This window comes from Garra rufa, chromosome 17 (assembly GCF_049309525.1).
Source record: "Garra rufa chromosome 17, GarRuf1.0, whole genome shotgun sequence".
Taxonomy (NCBI): domain Eukaryota; kingdom Metazoa; phylum Chordata; class Actinopteri; order Cypriniformes; family Cyprinidae; genus Garra; species Garra rufa.
Window position 1 is genome coordinate 21,184,295 of NC_133377.1, and position 17,816 is coordinate 21,202,110.

At 36.8% G+C, this 17,816-nt stretch overlaps 1 protein-coding gene across 1 annotated transcript in view; it reads left to right on the forward strand.

Moving 5' to 3' along the window:
* nxph1 (neurexophilin 1) overlaps positions 1-17,445 on the forward strand; it is a 34,390-nt gene extending 16,945 nt beyond the window's left edge. The window contains exon 2 of the mRNA XM_073822136.1: positions 15,539-17,445. Coding sequence (XP_073678237.1) covers positions 15,539-16,303 — 765 coding nt within the window. The 3' untranslated portion in view covers positions 16,304-17,445. The remainder of the gene's footprint in view (positions 1-15,538) is intronic.
* Positions 17,446-17,816: the final 371 nt, after the last annotated feature.

Below are 17,816 nucleotides of genomic sequence, written 5' to 3' on the forward strand. Positions count from 1 at the left end.
ACATTTCTAAAGCTGTAAAAGGTTATTTAAAAATAAAGCATTCATTATAATAAACAGTTTACTGTCTTAAGTGCACCCATTTATTTAGTCTATAATAATTATAATAATTACAAATCCAGGCCCTAGCCCTAGATGCTGGCCCGAGTTTATCAGAATTCAGTAATGGGCCCCAATCCGACCCAAACCCGACGTCTTTTTCCCCTCTTCTCACGAAACTGCATATTGTTTCAGCTATTAAAATAGTGTAGTTTTGTATGTAACGCAAAGTGATTATATTTCGTTTCGTTTTTATTAAGTTAATTTAGAAAAAACGTTTGGAGCATTTTTTCGTTCGTTAAATATAAGTTTTTGATTTTTAAAGTAACGACCAAGCGGCAAGCGGCAGAGAATGAGTTGATCATATTGTGTTTGATCAATTTTGCCTTCTCAGATAATCACGACTTGCCTAAAATAAATATAGATCTAGGCCTAAAAGAGTTAAAGTATAAAACAATGTTAATTTCAACGTTAAAATAATATAAATGTGCGCTATTAGGCACAAATGCAATCGTTTGTACGGAGAGCCTCTTTGCAGGACATGGAGGCGCCAGCACAATCACTTGCATTTTTGCAGTGGAAACAATTTAAAATATTCCGTTATTTTTGCTCATAAAGGTACGAGTAATACATTATTCGAAACTGTAAAGGGTCTACTTTTATTTGTGTGCACTCACAATATCAACAAAACGTTGCAAACGGTGCTTGAAACGTTGAAAACAAACATGACCCCTCATGTCATCTCAATAGGAGTTATTCTCAGCAAAACTCAGCGAATACATAATTCACGGACAAGATACATGTATTTATAGAAAGCTTTAAATTATTACTTAACGAAATAGAACAAATCAAAAACAAAAACTATTTCATTATGTAGTCTGTAAAGATTAATTTCTCTCTAAAAGCGTCCAAAGAGGAAATGGCGATTGGCAACTTCATCCTTGCGACACTGACTCAGAAAACACAAGCGTTTTAGCCTTTATTTTACAATAATTACCAATAGGATAAAACACAGGCGGTGAATATAAACACTTTTATATTAGTTTATTGTTGAAATTAACATTGTTTTATACTTGAACCCTTTTAGGCCTATAGATTTTATTGTAGGCAAGTCGTGATGATTTGAGAAGGCAAAACTGATCAAACACAGGCTATGATCAACTCACTGTCTGTCGCTGGCTGCTTGGTTGTTACTTAAAAAAAAAAACTTATATTGAACGAACAATAAAATGCTCTAAACATTTTTCTAAATTAATTTAATAAAAAAACTAAATGAAGCAACCACTTTCCTGAACTATTTTAATAGCTGAAACAGCATATAAGCTGTTTGCGTCACCGTAAATAATACTACTAATAATAATTATTATTATTTTAATTTATAGGCTAATAAATGAGTGCACTTAAGACAGTAAAATGTTTCTAATACAATAATTCATGAATGTTTTATTTTTAAATAACCTAGAAATGTGTTTGCAAACTATTCATTCTTATGACGACATATTTTAGTGATTGTATTATAAGCTTTTCACCCAGAGTTAGATGCATGATGTTAATGTTATTAATAAATATATATTATTACATTGCATTCAGTTTGAAAGCAAAATAATTAACATCACCGGTACAGTTTTGTATTGCTTTTTACCTTCTCCTCTCCAAACTCTATCGTTTTTCAGAAACGGTTTATAAACTCAGGGGACAATTTGCAAAACCTTCGCCACGGATTGATTATTTTTCTCCTGCAGGTGACGCTGCGGGCTCCGTATGTTTACGCCCGTCTCAAGTGAAAGTGGCAGCAGAGAGCTTCCGGTGTACTAAAACGCGCTTTGTTCAAAAAAACTTTAATTTTTCGATTTGGTTTTGTTGACTTTTTAATATCTGCATTTGAACGACGTGTAATGAAAACAAAATTGAAAATATGAATGAAATTCGTTTTTGTGTTCTCAAGAAAATGTAAATATTGCATAAACCAATCATTTATTCGTTTGTTTGTTTTAAAAACAAAATCGAGAAAACCAATTATACGTAGGTACACGGACCTATTATGCATCCAATTTTAATAGTTTCATTACATTTTAATAACCAAAAGCACATCTAATTATTTTTTAAAGATTAGATTTTATGAAGAATTATTTATTTTTATTTTTTTCAGAAATACTGCCTTGTATTTACAATTTTTTGTAAATAAATTGTGGTAAATATTCCTTAAATATTGTTTTAATAATATTTATATTATTAGAAGTAATACTGTCATTACATTAAGTAATATGTGACCCTGGACCCCAAAACCAGTTTTAAGTAGCACAGGTATTTTTGTAGCAATAGCCGAAAATACATTGTATGGGTCAAAATGATCAATTTTTCTTTTATGCCAAAAATCATTAGCATATTGAGTAAAGATCATGTTCCATGATGATATTTTGTACATTTCCTACTGTAAATATATCAAATTTTTGATTAGTAATATGCATTGCTAAGAACTTCATTTGGACAACTTTAAAGGCGATTTTCTCAATATTTCGTTTTTTTGCACCCTCAGATTCCAGATTTTCAAATAGTTGTATCGCGGCCAAATATTGTCCTATCCTAACAAATCATACAACAATGGAAAGCTTAGTTATTCAGCTTCAGCCATGTTTTGTGGTCCAGGGGCACATATTTCTGTCAAGTTGAACCAAACTTTAGTTTTGACAGGTTACTGCCTTTACGTTTATGTTTGTATATGATATGAGAATGGATTTCTCAAAACTAATGTAAAGTGACTCTCAAAGCAGTTCTAGAGATTACGTTTATTTATTCATGTGCTGTGCTCATGTATTGAAGCGGCAGAGGCTGAAAACACGAGTGTCACGTGCGCTTCAGAATGTGTGTAGTAAACTGTGCGTCCATTCATAGGCAATAGGCAAAATCCATTTTTATGACTGGATCCTGCAATTCTGCCCACGTTTTCCTCTTCGCTTTAATCATAGGACCCTACATAAACAGTGTTAATACTGCTCTTATCAAAATGCTTTCTTATCATACCAGTACTAGTTAAATGCGGAATTGTTTAGTTTTTTAAAGCAGGGTATCGGGACAGGGTACCTTTTTAGTACTGGTATATCGTGCAACACTAAGTTATACATCATCGCACTGGTGTTTAGTTGCTTAATGCTTGACACAAGCATCAAATAGAAGCCATAATCACTGATGCTTTCTACACTGGATAACAGGGATGTGCCGGAATAGTGAATTTGTATTCGGAAAGGCACAGAAAACGAATAACGTGTTCTACGGAGCCACTAAAGGGACATGGTTAGCTGCTTGCTAGCAGTAGCCTGTTATATTGCAGTACAAACAAAGTAAGGAGAGATGATTTGCAGATCCTGAGCACCACCGACAAACATCTAATGGAAAATGTGTAGTAAGTACTACCGCTCCGTAGAATACACAGAGTACGTGCGACTGCAAATCTCGAAAGTGAAAGTAAAAAGCGAATGCACATTCAAGTGATTTCAATGCCCCACATAATAATAGCATCTCACTGATGCCTGCAATATATATATATACAGTATAATTACCCAATGATATAATGACGAGAGAAAGCATTGACATTTTTCTCGTATTTATTCCCTTAGGGCTTACGTAGTGCACTCTTAAAAATAAAGGTGCTTCACGATGCCATAGAAGAACCTTTTTTTGTCTAAATGGATCCATAAAGAACCTTTAACATCTGACAAACCTTTCTGTTTCACAAACGGTTCTTTGTGGCGAAAGAAGGTTCTTCAGATTATAAAAAGGTATGAAAGAGATGGTTCTTTAAATGGTTCTTCTATGGCATCGCTGTGTAGAACCTTTTAAAGCCATTTCCTTTCCAAACATGCTATTTGGATTCGGGCATATCCCTGCTGAATACAGAATACAGTATACAGTATATTCAGTTTGTTTGCATCTCTGTACTGACTTAAAAAAAAATGACATCAGCATCAGAAATATAGTAAGTGGATGGTTTCTTTTTATTGACACCCTAGTGTCAGAGAATTGTTTGTTAGCTGCGGTTTTTTGTAAATGAGGCACGGTGTGATGGAGAGTTTGTAAAGAAACTTTTGCGGAAAGATGATGGCAGTTTTATATGGATATAGGTTTCAAAACACTCACATGCAGTAGTGAGAGGGCATTGATACTGTTTCCAATGAAATTATGTTAGCCACACAAGCTTACAGACGAGCCTTAAAGAAACCACCCCTTAAAAAAAGGAAAATGTCAGACACAAGCTTAGAATGAGCGTCGAAAATAATTTTTCGACTCAAAAACTTTATTAACGTTATACGTGAACTTTAAGAAGCATATTAAAAGATGATCATGACATAAAGATTCTCAACAGCCAGTTGCATGTGTAATAATTTTGAATACATGAACTTTGGAATTTAGGAACTTTGCATTGTTAAAACTGGAGCCCAGTTCACTGTAATCTTACCATAATATGTGTCCTTTCAGTTTCCAAACGGCCTTGTTAGAGCTTGCATGTTACTGTATGTGCAACAGTGTAGCTATTATGCTGTTAAATGACTGCATTCACCCAGTCAATGTTGGGCATTGACAACCGTATTATATAGCAGGTGAGTGTCAGATGTTTTACAGTTGTATTGTGCGAACAAGTGCCCTTTTTTATTCTCGCACTTGATAAAGGTGAATGTCACTTATAGTGAACAAAAGATGGCAAAATGTGTAACAAAAGAGTATTATTACAGGTAATACGACACAAACCTACAATGACCAAGTTGATCTATCAAATATGAATCAACGTACAGCAGCTTTGAATGCTTTTAAATTGTTTTGCATTATAAGAGTAGCATTTGAATCATGTGACTAGATCTAAAACTCACAAAGCTTGTTTACCTAAAACGAATCTCTGAATCCTGAAACTATTTACACTAAACGTTTTTGCATTCCACTGCACTATATTTCCATTATTTTTCCTACGCACGCTAGACTAATATATTGGACTGTTGTGCTCAAATTAAACTAAACACATTTGTAGAACTGCCATTGATTCTCTTACTGAAATATGTAGTAACCCATGAAAAATGTACATTGTTTTAAAAATACACATGGTTTGATACATATTTTAGACTATTGTGGTTGCCATTATTTCAGTGACGTCAAATGGTTGCGCTACTGGTGCTACCCTCTGCTATTTTTACCTCAATACATCTCAGAAAATAAAATACTGATACGATGCCACATTGTATGGCTTTTCAGTCCAAGGGCAACAAGAAAAGCCATATAAGTCTTCACTGCTTTCCTTGTGATAAGAATGAGAAGTGAAGATGCCTGTGGATGAATAAAACATCCTAAAGACCCGTGTCTTTGTTCTCTCCACTTTAGCCCTGATGCCTTTGAGGCTTTTAGTAGAGCACAGCTACTGAAAGAGCTTACAAACGGCGGAGACAAGAAACGCTAGATGCCATTCTGGCAGGATGAAAACATGCTGACGTTTGTCATGACACCGCAGCCACTGAAGGAGTTTCTCAGAGCAGATTTCACTCAATATCCAGGGGTGTTTAGACTCCTTGTGGGAAAAAAAATCAAAGGTACGGCTAGGGATGCTCATTTTAACCTGTTAATGGTTAACCGACATTGAGAATTTTGACCAATTAATACAGTTAAATGGTTTAAAAAGGTCATATATCAAAATATTTTAAAACGTTTGCTGCATGGTTAAAATAAAATAAAATTGCGTTTTTAAAAGAAAAAAATATATAAAACGCATTTGATTATTACATTCAGAAATAGGCCTAATGTAGTCGTGAAATGTTTACAAACACTATAAACATAGCTAGGCTAGGCTATTTTAGTTCCCCTCACTCCACAAAAAAATCCTTTCAATTTAACAGTATCCAGAAAAGAACAAGAATGAAAAGTATAAGAAACTAGGCTATATAAAACACTGACCAAAACTATTAATTTTATGTGAAACTAAAACTGACGTTAGGTCTCTCATTCGGCACAAATCCAAATATTTTCGTATTTAAGATGTATTGGCTGACTGTATTTTATTATGATAATGAAAATGCTGCACTGTCAAGTTAGCAATACTTAACTGTGCGCATGTGCGGTGCAGACACAATCACTTTTTTTTCCTTCTAACAGTGGAAACAACTACTCCTTCTCGTCATACAGATAATCAAAACTGTAAACGGTTTGTGCTTTTGTAAAATAAAGAAAAATAGGATGCCACTTTCAGCCGTCTTGGTTTTCTTTCACGCACCACAAAAATGAACCAAAACTCGGCATACTAGCTACTTGTTGCACACTTTTTATTTTGTTTTGTTACTTCAATAAAAATATTTATTGTACAGGCCTATTAATTCATTATACTGTATATATAATCTAGCTTTATTATGTTTTCTTCGCTGCAAATACGTGTTGTGACCATATGTGACCCTGGACCACAAAACCAGTCATAAGGTTAAATTTGACAAAACTGAGATATATACATCATATGAAAGCTCAATAAATAAGCTTTCTATTGATGTATGGTTTGTTAGGATAGGACAATATTTAAAGGGTAAATCTAAGGCCCGTTTCACACCGCAAGCGTGAGCAGCGTAAAGCGTATTTTTTTTGGCGCCCATGTTAACAAACGAGTGCATTCACACCGGCAACAGGAGCAGCGCGTGAGCGTCAAGCAGGAGCGTAGCGTGAGCAGCGCTGAAGCGATGGTTTCGGCGCCGAGTCTATTTTTGCTGCGCTGCTCACGCTCAAATAAAGTGACAGTACACTTTTGATGGCCAAAATAAATAAGATTTCACACAAAAAAAATCTATAAATGCATAGAACAAGCTTAAAATGCACATATAGGCTAATACGCATGTCTAGTGAGTTTAACAAGAATCGTTATCAAAAGAAAATGAAGAATCCAAAATATGTAGGCCTAGGCTACAGAAGATATAAACGTGTTTTTATATATTCAGTTTAGGTGCAAGCATGGTGTAAAAAAATAGCCAAAAAATTACAAAATGTTTTAAGGCGGAATTATTTTTTCTTTTCTTTTCTTTTCTTTTCTTTTCTTTTCTTTTCTTTTCTTTTCTTTTCTTTTCTTTTCTTTTCTTTTTTTTGCATCGAGAAAAAGCTGATATGATTGAGTCTTGGATTGTATAAAGCACTGTGTAACTAAAGGTAAAATAATTATAATAATGATAATAATAATAATAAAAGAAGAAAAAAATACACAGGCTCTAGCGCTACCCACATTTTACCTCATTCATGTGCAGCTTTATGATTAGGGGAGCACAAAGTAACACTTTTTGCATTTCTCAGTTTGTGTAAATGTTGTTTGTCTAGTACAAATATGTCGCTTTGTTTCATAATTACAGTGTATACGTTTTTCGTTATTTACCTCAATAGAAAGAAAGTGAAATGTGACAACATGCCCCGTGGGTGGGGAGCACGTTGTAACATCATCAAATGACAGCTTCAAATGTTATCTGATCGAATGAAAAAATATACGACAAACTAATATTTGGTCAATAAAATAAAATTATTAATTTCTCAAATAATGCCATTTAAAAAAAAAGTTATAATAAAAATAATCTATTTTTGAGTTTGACAATGAACACATCGCAACACACAAAACACAGCTACACACAGTATAGTTCAAAATATTGTGCGCAAATAGATGAAACATTCAGAAAAACACTCCACTCCCTCCACACACAGCTCTCATAGAAAAAGTTAAGTATTACTTAATACTTATCTTCGAAGGAAAAGGCCTGGGTTGAATCTGCTTCTGCAGTTTCATTATTAATTTCATATTTACCTGTAATCAGTTTCACAGAGAAAAGCTGATTACTAAATAAATGCTTTGGAACTGCTGCACTGCACGCTCTACAATCGCTTCCAGTGTGAATACTCCTGCGAGTCTGCAGCTGCAGTAACGCTGTAGTTACGCTGACATGAAGCTCACGCTTGCGGTGTGAAACCGGCGTAAGGGTGCAAAAAATCAGTGCAAATACTGATAAAATCACCTTTAAAGTTCTCCAAATTAAGTTCTTAGCAATGCATATTACTAATCAAAAATTACATTTTGATAGGTTTACAGTAGGAATCTTCATGGAACATGATCTTTACTTAATTTCCTAATGATTTTTGACATCAAAAAATCAATAATTTTGACCCATACAATGTATTTTTGGCTATTGCTACAAATATACCCCAGCGGCTTAAGACTGGTTTTGTGGTCCAGGGTCACATATGTATCATCATGTTTTGTTGTTTGCTGTTTTTTGCCAATGTAAAATTAGCCTAATCCCTGGAAAACAAATGTTGATATTGTTTTCCAATCAGAGTTGTGTTGTGGTAAAAATAGCAACAGGTAGCGCCAGTAGCTCACATAGTACAACCCTTTTACTTCATCAAAATAATGACACCCCCGTAGTCCAAAATATGTATAAAACAGTGGATTTTAAAAAAAATAACGTTCATTTTTTATTGATCATTTACATTATATCAAGCTATACAAGTCTTAATACCTGGGGTTCCCTTTAATTGTTACATTTACATTTACATTTATTCATTTAGCAGACGCTTTTATCCAAAGCGACTTACAATTGGGAATACAACAAGTGATTCATCCTAAGGAGGCAGATCAACATAGGAAGTGCTCAAAAATACCGTATGACAGGCGTTGTTAGATGAGTACGGGCTAGAAAGGGAAGATCAGGAAAGAGAGGAAAATATATATATATATATATATATATATATATTTTTTTTTTTTTTATTGAGTCAGATAGTGTCGAAAAAGATGGGTTTTCAGCAGTCGCTTGAAGACAGTAATGGAGTCTGCATTCCGGATGGGGGTGGGAAGATCATTCCACCAGGCAGGGACGTTGAAGGGATTGTTACCTAAATCTGTAAACACGGCCAATTGTGTTTGAATATTCTCATGTGGTTCTTTCATAATTATATTCGTAAATGGATACTGGGCATCTTGTATGATATGAAATACAGAATGGTTTCTGTACGGTCTGTGTTACACTTGTGTTGCAATACCTACTTGAGTGTATCAGGGGAGTCCACGGCATTGTTACAAACACACACTGGCTGCTGTACACAACGAGCATGACAGCCCGCTTTAATGGTGCGTCTAATGGTCTTCTTATGACACCATTAGGCAGTTCTAGTGCATGGTCACAGCCTGATATTCCATGGCTGCTTAGCAGCTGTCCAACTCTTGCAGCAAGCGTACCTCTGCCCCAGCGGCCCATCCTAAAGCAGAGTGCTTAGTTATGCCGCTAATGGGCCCGTGCAATGCCTCACACTCCTACAAACCAAACGCAAGCAGCAGGCGGCGAGGAAAGGGGGGCTGGCAAAGCCTGCGAGTGCTTTGTTAGCAGAAGTGGATTTAGTTGAAATCCATCTTCATTTTTGCCTTTCCTTTTCATTTCTCTCAGGACGGCCGCAGCATGAGGTGCCTTGTTTAAGCGTCTAGGTTGCGAATGGCAGTGAATTGCTGAGGAGGAAGAAGATATGCACCGTTTTATCTCATCTCCCAGGCTGTAAACGTTGTTTGGGAGGTTGTTAAAGTGAGGTACCAGAATGATCCCATGAACATTTTTATGGCATATTGTTTTGCACGGTGGAGGTTTTTGGCCTCGACTTAGCGGTTTTATTGATAAGGGCCGTGTTTTCTCTGGGACGTTTATCTTAGGCGGACATGTTTTGTAATTCTCCTCTCACTTCACGTTTAGCGTTTTACTGTAGTTTAAAGGTAAGTGGTGAAATGTGCTCTCAGGGTCACAGTTGAGGCCGTTCTTTCTCTACTCCAGGCTTTATCTACTCCCTCTGCTCATTCTTTTACTACCGTTGTTTTACAAAAGCTATTATAACAGTGGTCATTATCGCTTGACCTTTAGTCCACCTGCTGTTTCATACGTCAGCTCTGTCAAAGAGACAATATGACTCTGAAAGGAAGTTACCTCACACGGCAAGAGTACTTACCCTCCATAATGTAGACATAAGTATGGCAATTTTGAGTATATATATATATAGAACTAAAAATCTATAATATAATATAATACACACACACACACTCTTTCAATTTATGATACATTTTTCTGTGATATGTATTAATAATAATCTTGATCTTGATCGTTTCTTTTTAAAGGACAGCCCCTGAAGCCAAGTCTGATTATGATTTTGAAAAGCTAATCATAATGTTCTCTTTAATGGACAAGTTTTACAGATATGTACACCTGCAGAAATGCTGCTGGAAACAAGCATATTGTAATGTTTCACTTGCTAACTAAACAGCCTTGGCGATGTAATCAATGTGTCAATAATATGCTAGCTAACACTGCCGTTGACTTATTGATGCATATTAATACCTTAATTAGTGCAAATTAACATTCAAATAGAAACACAAATGTGCGGCAATAACATAATTGCATTTTCAGAATTAGTCTGCGTAATTATTCCATTTAATCTGCTATCATTAATTAGGACCAAATGTAGCTCTGGCTTATCTTAGGCAAGCAGAGTCTGATTCTTGCCGTTGGTTGGTACTGCAGTGCAGTCATAGAGCAAGTATTTCAAGGTTAAGTACGGTCAGTGGTCTTAAACTGCTCACTACATTTTTACTTCTTCATGTTGCAGTGTATTTTCTGTTAGAAATGTGCACACCATTCTGTATGAGGCTGTTTGTAATTCTGAAAAATCTTATTTTGCAAGTCACTGAATAGAATTTGCACTCACATGTCTTTCTTTGATAACTATTCAGTGTATTTTTTTTCTTACACTTTTTAATATTTGTATATAAAATAATATATCACATATTTTATGTCATTTATTATATGAAATTATATTATCAGGGGTACACATAAGTGATGTGTATGTGTGACCAAAATAAACAGTGTGCTGTGTAAATAAGCTCAGACCCCTTATTTGTATAAAGACTTATTTGTTGACAGCTTTTCGTATGCGTTTTTTAGTATGCAACAAATGCATACAATTAAACCCAATTTGCGAATTTTGGACTCAGTGTGCAAGGACCTTAAAAAATCACTTAAAAATCACATTTACACACTGCATCCAAAACTTTCAACTCGGGTTCAATTTTATGTGTTTTTTGCATCAGAAAATTTTGGACTCAAGGTCACTGAAAACTGAATATGAAATATTTGCATGTTTGAAAATAAATACAACCTCGTGTTGTGTCAGTCACGTTTACATACTGCATCCAAAACTTTTTGAAATAATAAGATAGGGTTCAATTTTCTGTTTTTTTGCATCCGAAAAAGACCCACACTAAAAAAACACACTGAATTTAAAATTACCATCCAAACGTTTTACATGTTAAAAAATAAATATGATCTCACATTGTGTAAATCATGTTAACACACTGCATCCAAAACTTTCGTCTGTCATAAAAAAATTGAATCAAGTTAAATTTTCTGTTTTTTGCATAAATAAATACAACCTCATGGGTTACATTTGTTTTGTGTTTTGGCATCTTAAAAAAAACGCATACAAAAATGTTGGACTTAAGGTCCTTGCACACTGAATCCAAAATTCTCGTTCAAAATTTTTGCACATTGAAAAATGTATATGAGCTCACATTGTGTCAATCACATTTACACACTACATCCGAATCTTTTGTCTGTCATAAAAAAAAAAAAAAAAAAAACGCTTTGATTTTCTGTTTTTTCCATCCGAAATAAAGGCTAAGAAAATGTTGGACTCAGATCCTTGCACACTGAATCCAAATTTCTCGTCCAGAAATTTTCACACATTAAAAAAATAAATACAACCTCACGTTATGTCAATCACATTTACACACTGCATCCAGAATTTTCGTTCATCATAAAAAAAAATGGATCTGGTTCAATTTTCTGTTTTTCGCATCTGAAAAAACTTTTGGACTTAAGGTCCTTGCACACTGAATCCGAAATTCTCCTCCAAAACGTTAAAAAAATGAATACGACCTCGCACTGTGTCAATCACATTTACACACTGCATCTGAAACTTTCGTCCTAAAATAAAAAAATAAAAAATCTCGGATTGGGTTAAGTTTTGTTTTTACACATATGAAAAAACACAAGCTTTAGACTCAAGGTCTTTGCACATTGAATCTGAAAATTCTGGATGTTAAAAATTAATACAACCTCATGTTGTGTCAATAATGTTTACACACTATATCCACAACTTTCATTTTTCATAAAAAAAAAAAAAATTCAGATAGGGTTTAATTTTTGCGGACTCAAGGTGCTTCGGAATTTTCACACGTTAAAAAATAAATATGAACTCACGTTGTGTCAGCCACGTTTACACACTCTATCCAAAACTTTTGTCCATCATTTTCCGTGGTTTTTTTGCATTAAAATTTCGAACTCAAGGTCTTTGCACATAGAATCTGAAATTCTTGTCTAAAATTTTGGCACGTTAAAAAATAAATACAACCTCACGTTGTGTCAATCACATTTACACACTGCATCCGAAACTTAAATCCGACATAAAAAAATATCAGATCAGGTTCAAAAAAAAATTTCAGACTCAAGGTCCTTGCACACTGAATGTGGAATTCTTGTCCATTCTCATGTTGTGTTAATCACGTTTACACACAGCATTCAAAACTTCTGTCTGTCATTTAAAAAAGTTTACTTCTTTCAATATTTGCACAATAAAACCATCTTGAATTTGTTAGATCTTTAAATTTATCCCAGCACTAATATTCAGATGGACATCTTAGGCTGTTGTTACACATCTTGCATTGGTTTTTGATTGTCCCACCATGAAAAAAACAGTCCAGAAGAGGAATGTATGCAATGCTCCAACTAGTTAATATTAAAAACGTCTTTTTGTACACTCCCAGCGTTGTTGAACAGCATGTCAGGACTCCTGTATTGTCTGAATGAACCATGTTTGCATTTGTAAAATCCTTTAAATATTTATAATGTTTGTTGTCGTTGGGCTTGCTGTTGGGATTAAGAATGTAACCAATATGATCTGATCTGTCAGCCTTGAAGTTCTTAAAGCAGGCAGACTCATTAAGACTCACACCAGGCACACAGATTGGTGTACACATGCTGCTCTTGCTGACCTGATGCAGTGCAGTGCCTGGGGGAACCCAGCTGTTTGTGCCTGGCTGGCCGGCTCTCAGTGGGTGAGGTGGGAAGGGCTTGGCCGTGACTCCCCCCCGAATGTGTTTACCAGATGCACTGTTGCCTCAGGTGAGCACTGCAGCTGGCTTCGTAAAGCTCCAGCAGTCGGGCTGGATCCAAGCCCGCCATGGCAAGACAGACTGGACAGACCAAGGCTCGCGTTCAGACATCCGCTATGTGTGCAGGCTTTATGCCCAGGAGAACTGACTCCTGGCCAGTGTTTTGCTGTTTGTGCTGTCCACGTGACAGCTTTTTAAGGTCGCCAAAGGTGGACAGACACAGACTAGCCAAAGGCAAAGACTTAGACACTGAAGCCAAAGTCTGTTTTTCAGTGCAAGTCTCTGGATTTACCTTTACCTTTTAACTAGCAGTTTTTAAATGTTAGGATAGAACAATATTTTGCCGTGACACAACTATTTGAAAATCTTAAATCTGAGGGTGCAAAAAAAAATCGAAATGCTGAGAAAATCAGCTCAAAAGTTGTCCAAATTACGTGTTTAGCAATGCATATTACTAATCAAAAATTAAGTTTTGCTATATTTATGGTAGGAAATTTACAAAATATTTTTATGGAACATCTTTACTTAATATCCTATTGATTTTTGGTAAAAGTCGGATTTGAGCTAAAATTCTAACACTTATAAGACTCATTAATGACTTAATTAGCCTGAATATCTGAAATGTTGTATTCTGATTGGTCAATTGCACCATTATGCTATCAAATATTTTGCTATAATGTCCTTTAAACTTATTTGTCTGTTGGCAAATCTCTCTGCAGTAAAATAATAAATGTTTATTTGGCAGTTTATTTGGTAATTAATAATCAGAAAACATATTAAATTAGTGTCATAGAATAATATAAAAATAAAACAATTGAAAATCAATTAAACAGATTTAAAAGTATTATTGAAATTGTTAGTAGGAGTAGTAAGAATTATTATACAATAATTATTCATATTATTATGATCATGACTAGCTTGATCCTGACTGTATGTTACACCACCCTGCACACTTGATGATGTTTTGCAATTGTATTAAACTATAATCTATTGGAGGATGAATACATAAACATGAAAACAAGTTTTTCCCTCAACATTTTGTTCAAACAGGCACTGTAAAGATCCATTTATCAATGCAAGTGCCCTCCCAGTCAGTCAGGCTGCACTGAACTTCACACAAATAGCTCCTTGAAACTTGCTCAGCCTTGGAATGTTTGTATTGCCCCTTCAGCAATTAGCCATTAATAAATAATAGCTCTGTCTTTAATCATGCTCCCAGAGCGCAAAACATATTACTCTCCTTTAGTACAGGGCAAGGCCTCTTACTCCACACATGAGGAAGAGTAATGATCCTTAATTTCATCGGAAACATATTTGAACTCTCCTCCCAGGGTTCTTCATCACTAGTGTGGGTGCTTGTCAGGTAGGGGTGCATGTTGAGTTCTGTGGTTTCATTCATTCATTCGTTTTTTTGTTTTTTGTTTAATACTACCAGGCTTGCTATTGTGCAATTCCCAAGTTTTAACTTAAGCTCTTAATTTGCATTTTGAACCACTCGTCAAGTCAGATATCGATTACCTTTCAGGTTCACAACGTGAAATGCTTAAGTGAGCCACGTGGACTCGCTCCCACCCAGCGCTGTGTTTAAAATGGACCCGCATCGCCCTCGATTTTGCACGTGCTGTGAGGCAATTCTGTCCGAAGGGTCAGGCAGATTGGTAGCGAGACCTTATTTTCTAACTATCGATCCCAGGGGTAGCCCTCGAGATGCAAAAACCACCGCAAGACGGATCTGCTGTCAGATCTTACAGTAGACATCAGGCAATCAATGTCACGGCGCTCCGCCAGGCCCTGTATGGACCTAATTCGACTCATCTGCACTAAATGGAGAGAACCCAGTGGTTCATCAATCATCAATTCAAGGAGCACCGGCTGGTTAATAGTCTGCTCTTTACTCAAAGAATAGTCACTGGTATTATCAGGGAGGGCCAGCGGAGATCCCCTCCCCGACCACAAGACGTGGCGAGTTTGATCGTTGTATTCTTTTTCTCATTCGCCACGCTCCGTTCCATTTCCCAGACGGCTCCTGTCAGCTAACACGTTGCAAATTGAAGCTTGCAGGCTCGATCGATTATCTTTTTTTTCCCCTCATCCTAATCCATTTGATCTGTCTGTTGAGTAGAAGACTACATGATTGTGTGGGGGTGAGGGGTCAATATCTTCTGAATCAAGAGTAATATCCACTTAATTCCTTTTTCCTGTTGAGCGGCGCTGGATGAAATGCTTGCTTGTTTTGCATTATGCCTCTTCTGTAGCTCTTTAAGGTTAAGACGGCTCAATAACGTCCTTTTCATCTTGCTTTCTTAGGTTTCAAGTGCCCACGGTTCTATCCCGGGGAAGTCGGAGCTGCTCAAATCAGGGAGCCCCAAGTCGACGCTAAAGCATATATGGACAGAAAGCAGTAAGGACTTATCCATCAGTCGACTTCTATCACAGACTCTCCACGGGAAAGAAAACGCAACAGCCCTGGATCTGCACTATGACACTCCGGAGCCTTACTCAGAGCAGGACCTGTGGGACTGGCTGAGGAATACCACGGACCTGCAGGACTCCAGGCCTCGAGCCAAACGGCGGCCGATGGTCAAGACGGGCAAGTTCAAGAAAATGTTCGGCTGGGGCGATTTCCACTCCAACATCAAAACGGTCAAGCTCAACCTACTGATCACCGGAAAGATCGTCGATCACGGCAACGGCACCTTCAGCGTCTTCTTCCGCCATAACTCCACGGGCCAGGGAAACGTGTCCGTCAGCTTGGTCCCGCCTAGCAAAATCGTTGAGTTTGACTTGACGGCCCAGCAGTCGGTCATCGACTCCAAGGACTCCAAGTCCTTCAACTGCCGCATCGAGTACGAGAAGGTGGAAAGGGGTTCCAAGAATACGCTCTGCAACTTCGACCCGTCCAAGACATGTTACCAGGAGCAGACGCAAAGCCACGTATCCTGGCTCTGCTCAAAGCCCTTCAAAGTCATTTGCATTTACATCTCCTTCTACAGCACCGACTACAAGCTAGTGCAGAAAGTCTGCCCAGATTATAACTACCACAGCGATACTCCTTACTTCCCTTCGGGCTGAAGATAGCACCTGACATCACCCACGTGAAGGACAACGAGAGGCAAGGATGGAGCTCTCTCCCCATCCACAACAAATACATGTTCCCCGTACCGCCCATACCATGCGCTCATGGCCCGGATCTATTAAAATGACTTGAAAAGAGAAAAATTTGGCTATTTGCACAAGTACCACACGAAAACTTTCATCCTTTAAGTTACAGCATATATTATTGTTAATTTATTGTTTATATATCTTTTACTGTTCTTGGAATATTATTTTACCCCTGGGGTGTTTATTGTATGACCATGTAGACTCACTAAATGTTGTTTTAATTTAGAAATGTGCAAGTGTTTGATTGATTTTGAGTATTTGTTTAATTAGTTTATTTGTTTAAGTGCTTACATGTTTATTAGAACTGCCAAGAGGCCATGAGGGTGTAGATACAGTAGGACTTTTCCGTTTAGGTGGTAGTTTGCCTCAGAAGTGATGTTGCAGGATTATTTTTTGCGATCAGAGTTTCAATGTTTCCTCCACCTACAAACTTTCGAACAGCCCTGGAGTTCCCACAGGTTCTTGAGTTATTCCTCCCAGCCCAAAGGCCCAAAGATGAGGAGAATGGCTTTGTCCTGCTGGTTATGAGCAGGCCTTAAACTACAGGCATGTTTTCTACCTATTACAAAGAAGCTGTACTGTAATAATTGCGGATTGGTCGGCCCGAGCTGCGTCCTGTAGTTGAATGAGATCCAGGAATGGTTGGAGGGCTTGCTCATTGTCACTTATAATACACTGTAATGTAATGAATTCTATATCCTAGAGCCTAATTTGTATGAATGGTTTGTATTGTACATAGTTGATCCCGATGGAGCTGCTTCTGTATATGCCTTCACTCATTGTCTGTTAACCCAAAACCCCACACTTTATCTCTCTCTCTATCTCTCTCTCTCTCAGCTCCCAATCCCATATATGCTTGTTCTCGGTTCTTTGGACAAAGAAACTGATGTTGCTGATGTAGATGTGAACTCCATGAAATCCATGCTCTTGTACAGGGGCTGTAAAACTGTCAAAAATATATATTAGAAGTACTTATCATCTGTATGATCATGTTTACTTTCAGGGGGAACAAGAGGATGGAGATGTACAAATGAATAAAATACTGAAAGTTTTATCAGGTGAAGTCTTTGTTATTGTGTTGCTCACAATGTCATATGAAAATGGTATTTTTCTATACGCTTATCTTAACAGTTCCTCAAAATAATCTTTTTTATACATTTTACATGTAGAGGATGTTTACAAGCAAGTTTAATGCTTAGTTACACTTTCATATTTTTTTCTATCTACTTCTAACAAATCCGCTCCACATTTTCCAGCAGGAGCAGCTGAGGTTTGTTATAGTCTACTAAAGAGGGAGATCTTTCATTTGCAGATGCACTACATCTCAGTGGCAGGAATTGGGATCGGGTGAGATAGTGTCTGTTTCAGGCTTCAGCAGCACGGACTGCCACAGAACACTCCAATGCAGCAGTTAGGATCAGCG